This window comes from Macaca thibetana, chromosome X, assembly GCF_024542745.1.
Source record: "Macaca thibetana thibetana isolate TM-01 chromosome X, ASM2454274v1, whole genome shotgun sequence".
In the NCBI taxonomy this organism is placed as follows: domain Eukaryota; kingdom Metazoa; phylum Chordata; class Mammalia; order Primates; family Cercopithecidae; genus Macaca; species Macaca thibetana.
In genome coordinates, this window is record NC_065598.1 from 3183830 (window position 1) to 3202964 (window position 19135).

The window sequence follows — 19135 nt, forward strand, 5'->3', positions numbered from 1 at the left end:
ATAAAGTTCTTCCTCTTTCTCTTTTACTGTAACATCCTATTTTTGTGGAGGGAGACAATACCCTCTCCAACTCTTCTAAAAAGATGTCTCAAAGTGAGATTTTTTGTTTTCGCTTATATTTCCCTTTTGGATTTTCTTTTTTTGTTTTGTTTTGCTTTTGTTTTTGTTTTTGAGACAGGATCTTGTTCTGTCGCCCAGGCTGGAGTGCAGAGGAGCAATCTTAGCTCAGCGCAGCCTCGAACTCCCAGGCTCAAGCAATCCTCCCACCTCAGCCTCCTGAGTAGCTGGGACTAAGGTGTGTGCCAGCACACTCAGCTAATTTTTGTATTGTTTGTAGAGACAGGGTCTCCTTATGTTGCCCAGGCTGGTCTCAAACTTCTGAGCTCAAGCAGTCTTCCCGCTCGACCTCCCAAAGTTTGAGTCACAGTGCACATGACCCTCTTTTGCTTTTAATTTTCTCTTGGGTTGTCTGAATGATGTCATTTCTGGGACCACATGTCTTTACTTCCATTAGGCTCTCCCACAGTTTCACTGATAGCTAGATGCCAGATTCATGGTGGTTTTCCTAAGAATGACACATCAGAAAGGATGCTTCAGGTTTCTTTGGTGTGAATGACACTGGGGGACAGCACTATCCTGGAGTGCCCCCCACCCCCACTGTCTTCCCTAGCTCTCTCCTACCCAGTGCCTGCCTTTTCGTTTCCTTCCATTTCTTTACAAAGAAAATCCTACTGGTGAAAGCTTGCCCCTGGGCTTCCCCACTTCCCCACAATCCAGCAACCTAATGGTTAAAGTCTAGCCCTACTGCAAGGCTATAGCCACTACTCATTCAGCCTGGTCAGTGCAGGACACACCGCTTTTCACCTTTTTTTTTTTTTTTTTTTTTTTTTTTTGGAGACAGAGTCTCACTTTATTGGCCAGGTTGGAGTGCAGCGGCATGATCTCGGCTCACTGCAACCTCTGCCTCTTGGGTTCGAGCGATTCTCGTGCCTCAGCCTCCTGAGTAGCTGGGATTACAGGTGCCCACCAACATGACTGGCTAATTTTTCTATTTTTAGTAGAGACGGGGTGAAATTCCCGGGTTGAATCCTCATCCCCAAGGTGATGGTGTTAGGAGGTGGGGTCTTTGGGAGGTGTCAAGGTCACGAGGTTGGAGCCTCATGAATGGGATCAGTGTCCTTATTAAAGGGACCCTAGAGAGCTCCCTCACCCTTTCCACCATGTGAGGACACAGTGAGAAGGTGCCGTCTATGAACCAGGAAGCCCTCACCAGACGCCAAATCTGCCACGCCTTGGTCTGTGACTCCCAGCCTCCAGAACTGTGAGCAATAAATGTCTGTTCAAGCCCCCCAGTCTATGATACAGACACTCCTCAACTTACAATGATGACATTACACCCCCATAAACCCCTTGTAAGTTGAAAATATGGTAAGTCAAAAATTCATCGAATACACCTAACTTACGAATATCACAGCTTAGCCTGGCCTGCCCTGCTCACAACACTTCCATTAGCCACAACTGAGCAAAATCACCTAACGTGAGGCCTAGTTTACAATCAAATATTGAATGCCTCATGTAGTTTACTGAATACTGCACTGCAAGTTAAAAACAGAATGGTTGCATGGGTATTCAAAGCACAGTTTCCACTGACTGTGTCTCTCTTTCCCACCATTATAAAGGCAAAAAATCATCAATCGAACTATCCTAACTCAAACTATCATAACTCAAACCATCATAAATGGAATCATCATAAATTAGGGATCTTCTGTATAAGACAGACTTTTTTTTTGTTTGGCTGGACGCGGTGGCTCACAACTGTAATCCCAGCACTTCAGGAGGCCGAGGCAGGCGCATCACTTGAGGTCAGGAGTTTGAGACCAGCCTGGCCAACAAGGCAAAGCTCTGTCCATACTAAAAATACAAAAGTTAGCCAAGCATGGTGACATGTGCCTGTAATCCCACCTACTCGAGGGGCCGAGGCACGAGAATCACTTGACCCCGGGAGGCGGAGGTTGTGGTGAGCCAAGATTGCACCACTGCACTCCAGCCTGGGCGACAGAGCGAGACTGCTTCAAAAACAAACAGACAGACAAACAAAAAGTTACTTACTCACCAAGCACAGTGGCTCATGCCTGTAATCCCAACACTTTGGGAGGCCAAGGCAGGAGGATCATTTGAGGCCAGAAGTCTGAGACCAGCTTGGATAATACAGCAAACCATCCCCACACCCCCGTGTCTACTAAAAATACAAAAAATTAACCAACTATGGTGGTATGTGCCTGTAGTCTCAGCTACTTGGGAAGGCGCGGCAGGAGGACTCCTTGAGCCCAGTAGGTGAAGGCTGCAGTCAGCTATGATTACACCACTGCTCTCCAGCCTGGGTGACAAAGTAACACCCAGTTTCCAAAAAAAAAGAAGTCACTTGCTGTATCTTCACTGTCCTGCTATTAAATTGGAGACCTGCTTCCCGCACACTCCTTTGTCTGCTGGGTCACTAATCTGAGAACAATCCTACTTCTTACTTTTCTTATCACCAGGCAATGTTTGTTTTCATTAATCATAATGTTCTTTTTTTTTTCTTTTTTTTTAAGATGCGGTCTCGCTCTGTCACCCAGACTGGAGTAGAGGGGTGTGATTACGGCTCACTGCAGTTCCAACTCCCAGGCTCAGGCGATCATCCCGCATTAGGCTGAGTAGCTGGAACCACAGGTGCTCATCACCATGCCCGACCTTTTTTTTTTTGTAGAGACAGGTTCTTACTGTGTTGCCCAGGCTGGTGTCGACCTCCCAGGCTCAAGCAATCCTCCCGCCTCGGCCTCGCAAAGTGCTGCGATGACAGGCGTGGGTAACCGCACACAGCCATGAATCACCATGTTTTCTTTACCCAGTCTGGGAAGCCCAGCTGAGAGTCACACAGAACATGGTTTCTGGAACAAGGGCATCCCAAGGGAACGCTTGACAAAATCGCCTGTTGGAGCACACACAGGCCTACCCAGGGCACTGTCTGTTCTGCTCACTCAACCAGAACACCAGGCAGCCAACTAGGGACCAGAGGATTCCTTTCCCACACAATGTGGCCATTCTTTCCTGAGCAGGTGGGTGGGCCAGCCGCTTAGTTTCACCTGAACATTTGCCAACATCCAAAGAATTAGTGTTTTCAGCAGCCTTAAGCGTTGTCATGAAATCAGCCAAAAACCTGTGATGCGTATGGCTGTGGGCACAACTACGGATCTTCTAGTGACTGTCGTATATGCTGGCATACCACAGAAACACGGACGCAGGAAGAAAGGCAAAGCATCCCACTGAAAGAACTCATCCACTACATAGAAAGAAGACATTTTTCTCTTTTTCTCTTTTTTTTTAGAGAGATGGGGTCTTGCTGTGCTGCCCAGGCTGGTCTCGAACTCCTGGGCCTTGAAAAGTGAGCGTGATCCTCCCACCTCAGCCTCCCAAAATGGTATGATTACAAGCATGAGCCACCATGTCCAATAAAAGTAGTAGGTTTTCACTTTTTTTGTTGTTATTGTTGTTTTGTTTTGTTTTGTTTCTGTCTTTGTGGTTTTTTGTCTATGTGTTTTGCTTCTTGTTTTTTTGGTTTTTTTGAGACAGGGTCTCACTGCCGCTCAGGCTGGATGCAGTGGCATGCACAGCAGTGCGATCTCGGCTCACTGCAACCTCCACCTTCCGGGTTGAAGCGATTTTCATGCCTCAGCCTCCCGAGTAGCTGCGATTACAGATGCCCACCACCACACACCCGGCTAATTTTTGTAGTTTTGGGTAGAGACAGAGTTTCATCATGTTGGCCAGACTGGTCTCAAACTCCCGACCTCAAGTGATCTGCCCACCTTGGCTTCCCAAAGTGCTGGGATTACAGGTTTTTACTGTAAAAGCCAGGTTTTTACTTTTACAGAGGTAGAGAATCTATTCCAGACCACGCACTAGCCCACCATCCCACAACTTTCAAAATTCTTTTTTGTTTTGTTTTGTTTTTTGAGATGGAGTCTCGCTCTGTCACAGATGTGTGCCACCACACCCGGCTAATTTTTATTTTTTTATTTTTTGAGACGGAGTGTCACTCTGTCACCCAGGCTGGAGTACAGTGGCACCAGCTTGGCTCACTGCAATCTCCGCCTCCCAGGTTCAAGCAATTCTCCTGCTTCAGCTTCCCAAGTAGCTGGGACTACAAGCGTGCGCCACCACGGCCCGGCTAATTTTTTGTATTTTAGGAGAGATGGGGTTTCACTGTGTTGCCCAGGCTGGTCTCAAACTCCTGAGCTCAGGCAATCCACCCGCCTCAGCCTCCCAAAGTGCTGGGATTACAGGCGTGAGCCACCGTGCCCGGCATTTTTTTTTAATTTTCTTTTTTCTCTCTCTTTTTTTTTTTTTCTTTTTTTGAGGTGCAGTCTCACTCTGTCGCCCAGGCTGAAATGCAGTGGCACGATCTCAACTCACTGCAACCACCGCCTTCCAAGTTCAAGTGATTCTCCCGTGCCCACCACATTTTTTGTATTTTTAGTAGAGACGGGGTTTCACCGTTATGGCCAGGGTGGTCTCAAACTCCTGACCTCAGGTGATCCGCCTGCCTCAGCCTCCCAAAGTTCTGGGATTACAGGCGTGAGCCACCGCGCCCGGCCAGGTTTTCACTCTTAAAGAGGTGGAGAATCTCCGTCCCAGGTCACACACTCGCCCACCATCCCACAACTTCCAAAGTTCTAAATGAGCATCTGAAACACTACAGCCAAATAGCACTCAATTGAGAATGCTTTCAGTGCAAACTTCCTGTTTATTTTTACTTTTCCCTTTGAAGGAAGACAAGCTCCTGGAACTCACACAGCTGTCCTGAAATGCATCGCATTTAAGGACACGCTTCTGTAGCAGGTGGCAGCTGACTTGTTTTCTCTGCACTTATTTCTGTGGCTTTTTGGGTGAAGAGGCGACTGCGAGTGTTGATTACACAGAGGAGGAAGCTGGAGCTGAAACAGCACCAGCTGGGTAAGAGAAACTTAAAAAAATCAGAGCTCAATCACAGTGTAACAGTCACAAGCTATGAACATGTCAGACTACGAAACACCAAAATTAGGCGGTGACCTTTGAAGGTCAAAAGGGATGGGGTTTCCTAACAGTGTTCCTCGGTTACAATTCTACTTCTTCTAGGACCCTCTGGCTTGTGACACCCAAAGAACCAGCTCAGAATCTGTATCAAAATACAATGCTTCAGGAAATTCTAGAAACCTAAAACGAGTGGAAAAAATGAAAGAAAAACCAGAGTAAAACACAGTGTAACTGAAAACAGGAAGTTAACAGAGAAACATAAAGGAAACCCAAAGCTGTTTCTTTGCAAAGACTGATGAAATTGATAAATCAGAATCTATTCTCAAAATAAAATACTAAACTGTTTAAGGATAAACTAAACAAAAGCCTTAATAGATAAAATCACGTCCAACAACAACTATTTATATTCAACTACCCAGGGAATATCGTGAGTCGTTACTGATTTTTTTTTCTATATTTTTTTTCTTTTACTTTTTTCTGCTCTTTTCCTTCTTCTCTTTTCTTTTTTTCTTTTCTTTCTTTTCCTTCATGGTCTCACTGTGTCACCCAGGCTGGAGCACAATGGTGCAATCATAGCTCACTTCAACCTTGACCTCCTTGGCTCAAGTGATCCTCCCATCTCGGCCTCCCAAGTTGCTGGGACTACAGGCACGTGCCACCACACCCAGCTAATTGGTTTTTGTTTGTTTGTTTGTTTGTTTGTTTAGAGACAAGGTTTCACCATGTTGGCGAGGCTAGTCTTGAATCCCTGGCCTCAAGCACTCCTCCCACCTTGACCTCCCAAAGTGCTGGGATTACAGGTGTTGAGCCCAGCCCGAAAATCAATGAAGTTGACAAGACAGAATCTGTTTTCAAAAGAAAATACTAAACTGTTTAAGGACAAACTAAAGAAAAGCTTTAATAAACAAAATCATGTCTAACAACTATTTCTATTCCAGTGTCCAGGGAATATTTTGAGTCACTATGGATTTTTTTTTTCTATATAAATTACTTATTTTTCTTTTTTCTTCTGTTTCCTTTCTTCTTTATCTTTTATTTCCTTTTCTTCTTTTCTTTCTTTTCTTTCAGAATCTTGCTCTGTCACTAAGGCTGGAGTGCAGTGGCGCCATCACAGCTCACTGCAGCCTCCAACTCCTGGGCTCAAATGATCCTCCTGCCTCAGCCTCCTGAACAGCTGGGACCACAGGTATGTGCCACCACACACGGCTAATTTTTTTTATTGTTTGTAAAGACAAGGTCTCACTGTGTTGTCCAGGTTAGTCTAGAACTGCTGGCCTCAAATGATTCTCCCTCGACCTCCCAAAGCACTGGGATTACAGGCGTGAGCCACTGTGTGTCGCCTATTTTTTCTTAAGGTGTCATTGTAAACAAAATCAACAGCCCATGAAGAAGAAATTCTAGACAAGTTGCTTTCTCAACACCCTTTTGATTTTTAGAATCTCATCCAAGCTGGATTTTGCAATCTTTGAAGAATAATTCCCTATGACATTGTCTCCAACCGTAAGCTAGCTCTGTCAGTGGCATTTGAACCAGAGCAACTCCATCTTGAAGAGGGGCTGGGTAAAATGAGGCTGAAGCCTGCTGGGCCGCATGCCCAGATGGTTAAGGCATTCTAAGTCACGGGATGAGACAGGAGGCCAGCACAAGATGCAGGTCATAAAGAGTTTCCTGATAAAACAGGCTGCAGTAAAGAAGCCAGCCAAATCCCACCCAAACCGACATGGCAACAAGAGTGACCTCTGGTTGTCCTCACTACTACACTCCCACCAGCGCCATGACAGTTTACAAATGCCATGGCAACATCAGGAAGTTACCCTATATGGTCTAAAAAGGAAAGGCATGAATAATCCACCTTTCGTTTACCATATAATCAAGAAATAGCCATAAAACTGGGCAACCAGCAGCCCTCGAGGCTGCCCTGCCTATGGAGTAGCCATTCTTTATTCCTCTACTTTCTCAATAAACTTGCTTTCACTTTACTCTATGGATTTGCCCTGAATTTTTCTTGCACGAGATCCAAGAACCCTCTCCTGGAGTCTGGACATGGACCCCTTTCTGTTAACAGCTCTGTTCCCTCCACTCTCGTCCTCTCATTGCCAAGACTCCAATATAAGCTTGCACACCCAAATAAATGCAGGCAGGCTCGCACAGGGTCCCCCATGCCCGCCCATCCGAAGAGATCCCGGGTGCCCTAAGCATTACAAAGCACTTGTTTCTTCTGTGCCAAGGTTTCTCTGGCCACACCTGCCTGCAACCCCTTTGTTCTGCAAAATGACTCCCAAGGGAATGATTCACCAAGGTGAAAACATCCACCAAATCAGTTGTCAACGATTTTAAAAGAACCCTCCACAGGTTGCCCTCCAAATCTCTTTGATGGGGTGCCTCCCCAATATAACATCCAAAATAACTACCTCGGAGAATCATGTAATGCCCACACACAACGCATGCTAAGTAAATGGTAGCGTGGGTTGCAAGGATCTATGTGGACTTGTGCAATTTAACAGGAACTGCGTGAGACAACTTCCTTTTTCTATGTCCTGGTGAAAAATGCTAATGGATTTTTAAACAGGTACAAGGGCATGGAGGCCAGCAGGGAAGACACTGCACAGAGGAAGGTCTATTTTTCTTTTTTCTTTTTAAATTGAGGCAGGGTCTCACTCTGTCACACAAGCTAGAGTGCAGTAGCACAGTCGCAGCTCACTGAAGCGTCGACCTCCCGAGCTCAAGCAATCCTCCCATCTCAGCCCCCCGAATAGCTGGGACCACAGGCATGCGTCCCCGTGCCTGGCTAATTTTTCCCCCCCTTGTAGAGATGGGGTCTTCGTATGTTGCCCAGGCTGGTCTCAAACCCCTGGACTCAAGTGATCCTCTCACCCTGGCCTTCCAAAGTGCTGGGATTACAAGTGTGAGCCACCGTGCCCAGCCCTATTTTTCAAACATATTAAAGAATGACCAGGGTCTAACCTTGACAGTTCTGGATTAAGCAGGATGGAAAGGCCCAAACTAGTCATATGGACAGTTTTCTGTCCTCTCTTCTCTTCTCTCCACCTTCTGAGAGAATGGGCTGAGCATGGTGGTGTGTCCCTGCAGTCCCAGCTACTTGGGAGACTGAGGTAGGAGGATCACTTGAGCCTGTAGTTTGAGGCTGCAGCTGAGCTATGATTGATTGCACTCCAGCCTGGGCGACAGAGCAACACCTTGTCTCTAAAAAACAAAAAACAAACAAAATCATAATCCCTTGACCTGGCCACTGTATCATCTGACAGAAGACATGAAAGGCTGGAAGAACTGCCCAGAGGCGTCCCACAGGAAATTCCTCCGTAGGGAGACTCACCAAACCGGCAACCGCCTCCCACACTGACAGTCTCTGTGCGGTCTCCTTAGACCACAGGAAGGTGGAGGTGGACGCCACCAGTGCTGGAGGGGACGAATTTCCATCCTCGAACCTGCGCCTCCTTCCTCTGCAAGTCATTTACATCTTCGCTAAAGGTGTTCAGACAGGGTAGGGTGAGTCTCCCGGATGCCTATTCCACCATCATGGGAGAACTGCTGGGCGGCTTCAAATGCATCTAATGTGTTTTGGGTTTTTTGTTTTCTGTTTTTTTGAGATGGAGTCTCACTCTATCACCCAGGCTGAAGTGCAGTGGCGCAGACTCAGCTCACTGCAACCTCTGTCTCCCGGGTTCAAGTGATTCTCCTGCCTGAGCCTCCTGAGTAGCTGGGATGACAGGCACCCACTACCACGCCCAGCTAATTTTTGTATTTTTGGGTACAAGCAGGGTTTCGTCATGTTCGCCAGTCTGGTTTCGAACTCCTGATCTCAAGTGATCCGCCCACCTCGGCCTCCCAAAGTGCTGGGATTACAGGTGTGAGCCCCTACACCCGGCCTCCAATGGCTATTTATCATGTTTTCTACTACTCAGATCAAATGCAAACGCCAACTGGACTTTTACTTAAGATCCTAATGGGGAAGCAAAATGTCCATCATCCTGTCTCAACCAACACAGCACAGAAGTGGAGATGCCGGGAAAACATGCCCACCTCAGAAACGCAGCGTGAAAACGCTCCAGAAGGGAGGAGTTCCTTAAGAGTATTGGTTGCATTGGTTTCATTCTTCTTGCACAAGCGAACCTTGGAAAAAAAGGGGCCGGCCAAGTTTGCCCACACACATGTGAGGGTTACCAAATTCATCCACATGCCCAGGTTTCTGTGCAAACAATCTGCCCTCTAGCACCTGCACCTGTGTTTCTGTCGCGCTCCTCCAGTAGGATACAAGATTTGCTCCTGGGATTCTAAAGTACGTAGGTCAGGCAGGGCATGGTGGCTCACGCCTATAATCCCAGCACTTTGGGAGGCTAAACTGGGAGGATCACTTGAGGCCAAGAGTTCAAGACCAGCCTGGGAAACATGACGAGACTCTATCTCTACAAAAAAAATCAAAACAATAGCCTGGTGTGGTGATGCACACCTGTAGTCCCAGCTACTCGGGAGGCTGAGGTGAGAGGATCCCTTGAGCCTGGGATGTCGATGCTACCGGGACACCACATCACTGCACTCCAGCCTGGGCATCCAGGCTGTCCAGAAAAAAAAAAGGAGTGAGATAATGATATTTATCTCTCTGTGCAGTATTTGTCTCTCTGTGCCTGGCTTATTTCTCAGAGCATAATGACCTCCAGTTGCATCCACATTGTTGCAAATAACAGGACTTTATTCTTTTTACAGGCTGAATAGTACTCCATTGTGTGGAGACCACATTTTCTTCACCCAGTCATCTGCTGACGGGCACGTGAGTTGTTGCCCTATCTCGGCTGTTGTGTGACTCGTGCTGCAGTGAACCTGGGAGTGCAGGTATCTCTTCATTGTATGTGGTTTTTAGTCACTATATTTGCGGTCCTTCATTCCAGCAGTCACACAAAACTAAGATAGTGTGAAAGAACATAGAAGAGGTAATGATAGACCAGCGCATCGCAGCTGCCTTTCCATGGACCCTGCTGTGTGAGGTGAATAGAGCCCCATCGAAATCCATTTGGGCTGCCATCACAAAACACGGTAGACCGGGGCTTAGAAACAACAGACATTTACTGCTGTCAGTCCTGGAGGCTGCAAGTCCAAGATGAAGGTGTGGGAGATTCAGAGTCTGGTGGGGACCGGCTTCCTAACTAATAGACGGTGCCATCTCGCTGTGTCCTCATATAGTGGAAGGAGTGAGGGAGCTCTCTGGGGCCCCTTCTGTAAGGACACTGATCCCACTCATGAGACCCCACCCTAATAACCCCATTACCTCCTAAAAGCCCCACCTCCTAACACCATCACCTTGGGGATTAGGGTTTTGACATAAGAATCTTGGGGTGGGGGACACAAATATGATGATGGTGGCCCCAGACCTGGTTTTGGGACTGGATCCACCACAGTAGAGGACCACGGGGAGGCCACCTGGAGAAACAGGCAGAGGGAACCTGTCACACAGACAGAAACATCGGTTCCACCTTCTCACCCTGGGCTTACCAGGAAGCTTCTAACCACAGACTTTTCTAACAGGCAAAACGAGGTCACAATTCTAAGTAAAGCACTTTCAGCTTTTTGGAAGGGATGCCTCGGGGCTTCCTCTGTATTTCCCCCAAGATTTTTCTTTTCTTTTTTTTTTTGAGATGGAGTCTTGCTCTGTCACCCAGGCTGGAGTGCAGTGGCGTGATCTCAGCTCATTGCAAGCTCCGCCTCCTGGGTTTACACCATTCTCCTGCCTTAGCCTCCCAAGTAGCTGGGACTACAGGCACCCCCCACCACGTCTGGCTAATTTTTTTGTATTTTTAGTAGAGACGGGGTTTCACCATGTTAGCCAGGATGGTCTCGATCTCCTGATCTTGTGATCTGCCCACCTCGGCCTCCCAAAGTGCTGGGATTATAGGCGTGAGCCACCGCGCCCAGCCAGTTTTTTTTTTGTTTGGTTTGGTTTTTTTTTTTTTTTAAAGTCATCAACATTACTACCTTTTTAAAAGATCTATATCTCCCTTTTTTCAACTTTACATATGCAATTTCATGCTAGAGAGAAGAGGAAGCTGATGGATAGAAAAGGTTTACTTTTTGGAGACCCTACAGTGTGCCAGGCACTGTGTAATCATCTCCCTTGATACTTTATTTTTGACATAGGGTCTTGCTCTATTGCCCAGGCTGGAGCACAGTGGCACCAACATGGCTCACTGCAGTCTCCACCTCCTGGGCTCAAGCGATTCTCCTGCCTCAGCCTCCCTAGTAGCTAGGACTACTGGTGCATTCCATCACACGCAGCTACTTTAAAAAAAATTTTGGGCCGGGCGCGGTGGCTCAAGCCTGTAATCCCAGCACTTTGGGAGGCCGAGACGGGCGGATCACGAGGTCAGGAGATCGAGACCGTCCTGGCTAACCCGGTGAAACCCCGTCTCTACTAAAAAATACAAAAAACTAGCCGGGCGAGGTGGCGGGCGCCTGTAGTCCCAGCTACTCGGGAGGCTGAGGCAGGAGAATGGCGTGAACCCGGGAGGCGGAGCTTGCAGTGAGCTGAGATCCGGCCACTGCACTCCAGCCTGGGCCACAGAGTGGGACTCCGTCTCAAAAAAAAAAAAAAAAAAAAAAAAAATTTGTAGAGATGGGGTCGTGCTATATTGCCCAGACAGATCTTGAGCTCCTGGGCTCAAGCGATGCTCCTACCTCAGCATCCCAAAGTGCTGGGATTACAGGCGTGAGCCTCCACACCTGGCCTCCCTTGAAGTTTTATTTTTTGAGACAAGGTCTCTGTCACCCAGGCTGGAGTGCAGTAGCACGATCTCAGCCCACTGCAGCCTCAACCTCCTGGGCTCAAGCGATTCTCATGCTTTAGCCCTCCTTTGATTTTCACAAGGATGTCTTCCTGGTGGGGGCTGTCTGCTGCTTTCGAGAGTTTAACGTCTCCCTTCTTTGCAGCGTGCCCATGAACTGTAGATGACTTTGTTTTTGTCGTCCGATCCCAGTGTGCACGCCCTGCTTTCCCGGGGAGGAGGCAGCGGGCTGCAGGCGAAACCCTCTGGGCACATAGCATCTCTTCTCTCAGATCCTCTTTCCCATTAAGAAAATAAGGCTACAAGCATGGTGGACACAACTGTAGTCCCAGCTACGTGGGAGGCTGAGGTGGGAGGATCACTTGAGCCCAGGAGTTCGAGACCAGCCTGGGCAACATAGCAACGCCCATCTCTACAAAAATAAATAAACTAGCTGAGTGTGGTGGTGCACGTCTGCAGTCCCAGCTACTTGGGAGACTGAGGTGGGAAGATCGCTTGAGCCTGGGAGGTCGATGCTGCAGTGAGCTGTGATTGCAGCACTGTACCCCAGCCTAGGCGACAGAGTGAGACCCTGTCTCTAAAAAAAAAAGAAAAAAGAAAATAACGCTGATGTTGTCATGGTGGAGCTTCTGCCCATAGAGAAACTAAAGTACATAGTGTACCCGTCCAGTACTTGGCATCAGTGAGTGTCATAAGAACAACTGTCGATAGTGCCATCATCCATTCATTTCTTTATTCACACACAGAGTGACCAGCTTGTCCCTGTCTCTGACTGCGACTTTCCTGGCTAGCACTGAAGGTTTCCCACCTCGGGAAACCCCTGGCACATGAGGAGGGTTGATCTCTCTATCCATGCAGTGGATGGTCTTGGGCACGCACTAAGTGCCGGGTCTGTTCTCTGAATGTGGGAGATGAAAGTGACTCCAACACACAGAGGTCCCGGCACTCTTGGCATCTATGTTCCAGCAGCGGAGGCAGGCGGAATGCTTGAGCCCAGGAGCTCAAGACGAGCCTGGGCAACACAGTGAGACCCCGTCTCTTTTCTTAAAATAAGTCCTGCACATGTATCTTAATTTAACTTAAATTTAATGTAACATGCATTTTAACTTAAAACTAAATTAAATTTAAAAAATAAAATGAAATAAACAATGAAGAGGAGAAACCGGCAGGACTTCTATCCTTGGAAACGTTCTCTGATGTGTAATATTTTATCTCATCTCTTGGCATTTGTGTGATGCACTTAAATGGAAACTGTCATTCCCACATGCATGAGCCGGTTTCACACGGGGCAACCACACAAGATAAACAAGATTAAAGGGCTGAGCTCCACTTTCTGTGTATTGTTAGGCCACAAACAACACTCCTAATTGCTATGTCAACACTGCCCACAAGGCTGCTGATTTATGCACACAGTAAAATCTCACCAGTTCAGATGCCATTCGTGCCGGCAGCATGCTGGTGTGACAGACAGGGTGGAGATGCCACGGACTCAATGTCTGTGTGCCCCTAAAATTCCTGTGTTGAAATCCTCACCTGCAAGGTAATGGTGTCAGGGGGTGAGGCCCTAGGGAGGTGACAAGGTCATGAGGATGGAGCCTCATGAATGGGATCAGTGCCCTTATAAAGGGACCCCAGAGAGCTCCCTCACCCCTTCCACCATGTGAGGACACAGCAAGAAGGCACCATCTATGAACCAGGAAGCAGGTCCCCACCAGACACCCAATCTGCCACGCCTTGATCTTGGACCTCCAGCCTCCCGAACTGGGAATAAATGTCTGTGGTTTATAAGTCACCCAGTCAGTGGTGTTTTGCTACAACAGCCTGAATAGACTAACTTGGGGCATTAATAAGAACCAGCAACAAGGAGAGGAAAGGAAATTCTGGCCAATTCAGAAGAACCAAGGACAGGAGAAAACCTACCAGTATAAGCACTTTAGATCTGAGAACCATGTATCATTAATTATGAAGATCTCCTAGCTCTTAAGAAAATAAAACATTTTCAGATGTATAGTGTGTGCAAGTTTTAAAAAAAAAAAAAGTGTCTGGCCGGGCACGGTGGCTCACGCCTGTAATCCTACCTCTTTGGGAGGCCAAGGCAGGTGGATCACCTCAGGTCAGGAGTTCGAGACCAGCCTGACCAACATAGAGAAACCCCATCTCTACTAAAACTACAAAATTAGCCAGGCATGGTGACACATGCCTGTAATCCCAGCTACTCAGGAGGCTGAGGCAGAAGAATCGCTTGAACCCGGGAAGCGGAGGTTGTGGTCAATACACTCCAGCCTGGGCAACAAGAGCGAAACTCTGTCTCAAAAAAAAAAAAAAAAAAAAAAAAAACAGTGTCAAGCAAGACAGAGGGGTCTGTGGTGAGGGAATTCATCCTGCACCATGGTTTGGAGGGTAGTAGCTGCCCAAATCCACACAGCGGGCAAAACTGCACAGAACTCTACACACATACTCGCAAACACAAATGAACACCTTCTGAAAACTAATAAAGGCTGAACAAGCCGGGCACGATGGCTCCTGCCTGTACACAATCCCAGCACTTTGGAAGGCCAAGGCAGGAGGCTCGCTTGAGCCCAGCTCAAGGCTGGAGTGAGCCGAGATCGCACCACTGCACTCCAGACTAGGCAACAGAGTGAGACCCTGTCTCAAAAAAAAAAAAAAAAAAAAGCCGAACGAGGTATGTGTTCTCTTTAACAGGGATATACCGACATCGATGACATGGTTCTGATATTGTCCCACGGATATGGAGACGTCACCATGGGGAAGCTGGCTGAAGGGGTCCGTGAGACTCCAGGTACTGTTTTTGAAATCTCCAGTGAATCTGTATTTCAAAATATATATATTTTTAATAGGGGTCTAGGAATTTTGGAGTCTTCCTCACAGTAACCGTGTAGGACAGGTTCTGTCATCGTTTGCCTTTTTTTAGATGAGTAAATGCAGAAGTAGGTTGAGAAAGGGAAAATGAAATGTGGACCCAAAGCCTGGCCACTGTTTTACCTGCTGAATTACCTCCTTCCTGACAGGTTCACACTCGGGATACCCAGGAGAAGCAAGCACTGGGTCGTAGATGCCAAATGATCCGATAAGGACACTTCTGGGGAAAAACCTAAGTATTTTTTAACTGATATATAGAGAAAGGAATTCTCAAGTGGTCATTTTAAGTAGGAAGATTGATAAAATAAGGCTGGTGGATGGGTGCACAGATTCATCCTCTTCTCTCTACATAGGGTAAGTTTTTCATTTCCATAATATCATTTTTTTTATTTTATTTTTTAGAGAGAGGATCTCACTGTATCACCCAGGCTGGAGTACAGTGGCGCGATTGTGGTAGACTGCAGCCTTGACCTCCTGGGCTCAAGTGATCCTCTTGCTTCAGCTTCTCAGGTAACTAAGACTACAGATGTGTGCCACCATGCCTGGCTAACTGTTATTACTATTTTTTTTTAAGAGATGAGGGTCTCACTATATTGCCCAGGCTGGTCTGGAACTCCTGGCCTCAAGTCATCCTCCCACAGAGACCTCCCAAATAGCTAGGACTACAGGCACGCACCACTGTACCTGGCCCTGAAATTTATTTTTTTAAAGCACAATTGTTCTTCCTCATAGGAACAAGCATGGCTTGGTTATATGAACAAGAAATTTGAAGAACCAGATTGAAAACCATTTTTTCTCTAAGGAGTAGTAGGACTGTTCTGAACCAAAGTTCCTACAACTATTAAATCGGCCTTTAGACCAGATGTATTCCAGAATCCCTTCATGCACGAAAAAGAAAAAAAAATCCATTATGAGATTTTTCACAAGTGCAAACTGCACTCTTTTTCCTAACTACCTGCACTGGAGGAAACTGGTCAATCTAGAACGCTGACACTTTCTTTGCTTTTTCCCTCCGCCACCCAGGCTGGAGTGCAGGGCTGTGATCTTGGCTCACTGCAACCTCTGCCTCCTGGGTGCAAGCAATTCCTTTGCCTCAGCCTCCTGAGAAGCTGGGATTACAGGCGCCTGCCACCACGCCTGGCTAATTTCTGTATTTTCTCAGTAGAGACAGGGTTTCGCCATGTTGGCCAGGCTGGTCTGGAACTCCTCAGAGCAAGTGATCCGCCTGCCTCGGCCTCCCAAAGTGCTGGGACTACAGGCATGAGCCACCACGCCCGGCCTGTGATTGGCTTTAAGTCATAGAAAATAGGATTGCTCAACTGGCAATCTGCATACAGATCCCCTCCGCCCACCCCCCAAAAAGTTCAGTACTCCTGGGGGTGCTTGTTTGGGGCCTGAGGGAATTAGGAATGAGGGAAAGAGCAATGAAAAGCACACTCAGGTTCCTGCAGGGACAGCTCAGGATGAAGAGACGCCACACCCACCCAGACTGGGTGTCAACTCCAGACTGAGACTCCAGCTCGCCCCTCACTCTTCATCATGCCTTGGAAAACAGTCCAAAGCTGCTGTAGATTGTGGCTCAGAGACACAATCGTGAAGGATCTAAAAGGCTTTTTAAAAATTTATTATTTTAGGTGAATCACACTGAGATTGCTCTTTAACCAACAATAAAGAAAAGGGCTCGGATAAAAGGCAGCAGATGTCACCAAAGCTGTGAAGTTGTCATGAGAGAGTGTTCCAGACACGCATGCAAACACACACACACACACACACACACACACACACCCCTGGGTCCTGGTCCCCTGTTGTCCAATGAGTGTGGGATACCTAGCTCTCCCGCCACACCCTTGGAGACCATAGGAAGTTATCCTTGAGAAAGGAGCATCATCCTCATTAAAAGAGCACTGACTGGGGGGAAAAAAAAAAAAAAAAGCTGACTTCCCCGCCCAGCCAGCTTGGTCCCCAGAGGCAGCGACACTCTATTTTTAAAGATGAGGTTACACGCTGGGCACCCTAAGCTGACTTGACATCAAACTGAGTGGCCCCCTGTGACAGCAGAACCCCCCACCTCTGCTGCCCTCCTGCCCGCATCCTGCTCTCTGCCCTGGCCTCCAGCCCCAAGGGACCCATGTGGGTGCCCCAGAGAATGACAAACGCTGGTGCTGAGTGCCAAGGAACGGCTGGACCTCATCCATTTTCCATTGTCGAGTTGTATTTCCACCGACGGTGGCGGCTGCGCCAGTCAGGGTTCCTGCCCCACCCTTCTTCCCCGCAAAACACACCCAGCTCTAAGATTAGCCCAGGACAGCTCTCCAGGGGGGACCAAGACAAGAGGGAAGGCAGAGAGAGAGGAGGGAGGGAGACGGAGAAAGCAAGACAGGAAGGGGACAGGGAGACAGACACCAAGAGACAGAGGAGGAGAAACACAGAGAGACAGGAACAGAGACAGAAGGAGGCAGAGAGAAAATGAGATAGAGAGAAGGGAGGGAGGGAGGGAAAGGAGAAAAAAAGAGTGCCTCCTCCCACTCTGCCCCTCCAAATTCAGGCTTTCCTCGTGGGCCCTTCCTCAAAGTCTAAGTGGCAAAGAGGTCACTGAAGGCAGCTAAGTCCCCTCTTCCTCAGCGGTTTTGAAGGCTCCCTGGCTATGCCCTCTGGTCTTCCTAAGCCATAAGCTGTGGCCTTGAGCCCTTGGGCTTCCCAGCGCAGCTTCCTCCTTTCCAAAATGAGAGGACAAACAGGAGTTAGAGGGCCTGAAACCCCCCGCCTCACCAACACACCCAGGACACCCCCTCTGTTCTCCCGTTTATTTTCTTGACAACCAACACCCCACTTAGCCACACAGAGTCCCTAAGAGGCACAGGCGGGCCGGTGACAACTGTTTAAATCCAGCGCCCATGTCCGGTTGGGATATTCCGACCCACTCAGGGCTGCCCTATAAGCCAGCGCGTGTCCGGATCCCAGCGCACCGAGAACTCGAAACCTGTCAAGCTGCCCATTCGGGGTTAAGTTCAAAGACAGAGGACAAAGGAAACGGATAAAGCGTCCGATACAAGAATTGCCCATTTCAGACGCACAAGACGAAAAGCAGGTGTCAGGACGTTAGGATCCGTCCCCAGCGCTGCCGTCCTCGTCCCCACAACGCCACGGGACACCTGTCCCTCAAAGCCCAGCTGCTCCTGCAGCCCCTGGAGAAATCTGTACATTCCCTGCCGCTGGGCACACGGGGAGGCTGGCCTGGGGGAGGCCCGCAGGGGCCTTCGGATCCCGCCCCCGTGTCCCTGGGGTCGCTGCCAGGAAGGGGGCACGAGGTCCCCCAGGCGAGGTGACCCGCAGGAGGTTTGTGACGTCGGACGGCCCAGGCCCCAGAGTGCTGTGTGTGCTGGGGGTGGAGGGTGGTCTCCGAGAGGAGCCGTCGGCATTTCAGGGAAGGCACCCGGCCGGTCGGGGGGACTTGTCTGGGCTGAGGGGTGCGCTCCACCTCCCCAAGCGCCCCCCGGGGAGACCTGGGGCGCAGGAGCAGCCCTGCGCGAGGACTCCGAGCCGGAGTAGCGGGGCAGGTCCCTCCCCAGGAGGCCGGCACCCGGGGCCCTTTGTCCTACTACAGCGTCCCGGCCGCGCCGCGCACCCCTGTGGGCCGAGTCCCCGCCCGCACTTACTCACCCACGGTGGCCAGCGTGTCAAAGTCCTGCAGGCGGTAGGCAGGCGGCTCCGGCGACCGCGCCTCGGGGCTGGGGCAGAGCGCGGGCGCCCCGTCGGGGGTCTCCTCCGCCACCTTGCGGGGGTCGCTCTCCGCCGCGGCCGCCTCGGCCAGCCCGGGCGCCTCCATGAGGACGCACTCAGGTCCGGGGCACCGGGCCAGGCCGAAGTGATCGGGGAGCCGGGCTTCCCGGGACGCAGCCTCGGAGGGCGGCGCGGCGGCGGCGGCATCAACGGAGGCTCCCCATGCGCACCCTCGCCTCCTGGTGCGCCGCCTGGCGCAGCTGACGGAGCGACGGGGACAATGGCGGGGCGGCGCTCACGGCACAAGCAGCAACGGCCCCGGGTGGGAGCAGCCGCCGGCCTCAGGGGTCGGGCACCGAGTGCCGGACGGCTGCGGGGAAGGCGGGGGCCGCGGCCCGGGTTTGGGGGGCGAGGCGGGGGGCCCTGCGCATTCCCGGTCTCACGCCCGCCGCCTCCTCCAGCTCGGTAGCCGCGTGCGCGCTGATGGGGCGGGCGGAAGCAGCCTGGGCGTGACCGCGCCTCTCCCCGCCCCCAACCCGGCCGCGGGGCTGGGGGCGTCGCCTTCGCGCGCTCCGCCCCCGCCGCGACCCAGCCCAGGAGCCGGAGACCCGGGCGTGCGGATGATTCCAGCCGCCGACGGCTGGCGCGGCTCTGGGGAGGTGCCCACGCCCCGTCCGCGCCCGGGGCGCCCC

General features: G+C 49.9%; 1 protein-coding gene across 4 annotated transcripts in view; it reads right to left on the reverse strand.

Annotated features, from left to right (window-relative positions):
- The window catches only part of LOC126946414 (cAMP-dependent protein kinase catalytic subunit PRKX), a 219727-nt gene extending 201066 nt beyond the window's left edge, over window positions 1-18661 (reverse strand). For all 4 annotated transcript variants that reach the window (XM_050776669.1, XM_050776671.1, XM_050776670.1 and 1 more), the window contains exon 1: window positions 18384-18661. In XM_050776669.1, coding sequence (XP_050632626.1) covers window positions 18384-18549 — 166 coding nt within the window. In that variant the 5' untranslated portion in view covers window positions 18550-18661. The remainder of the gene's footprint in view (window positions 1-18383) is intronic.
- Window positions 18662-19135: the final 474 nt, after the last annotated feature.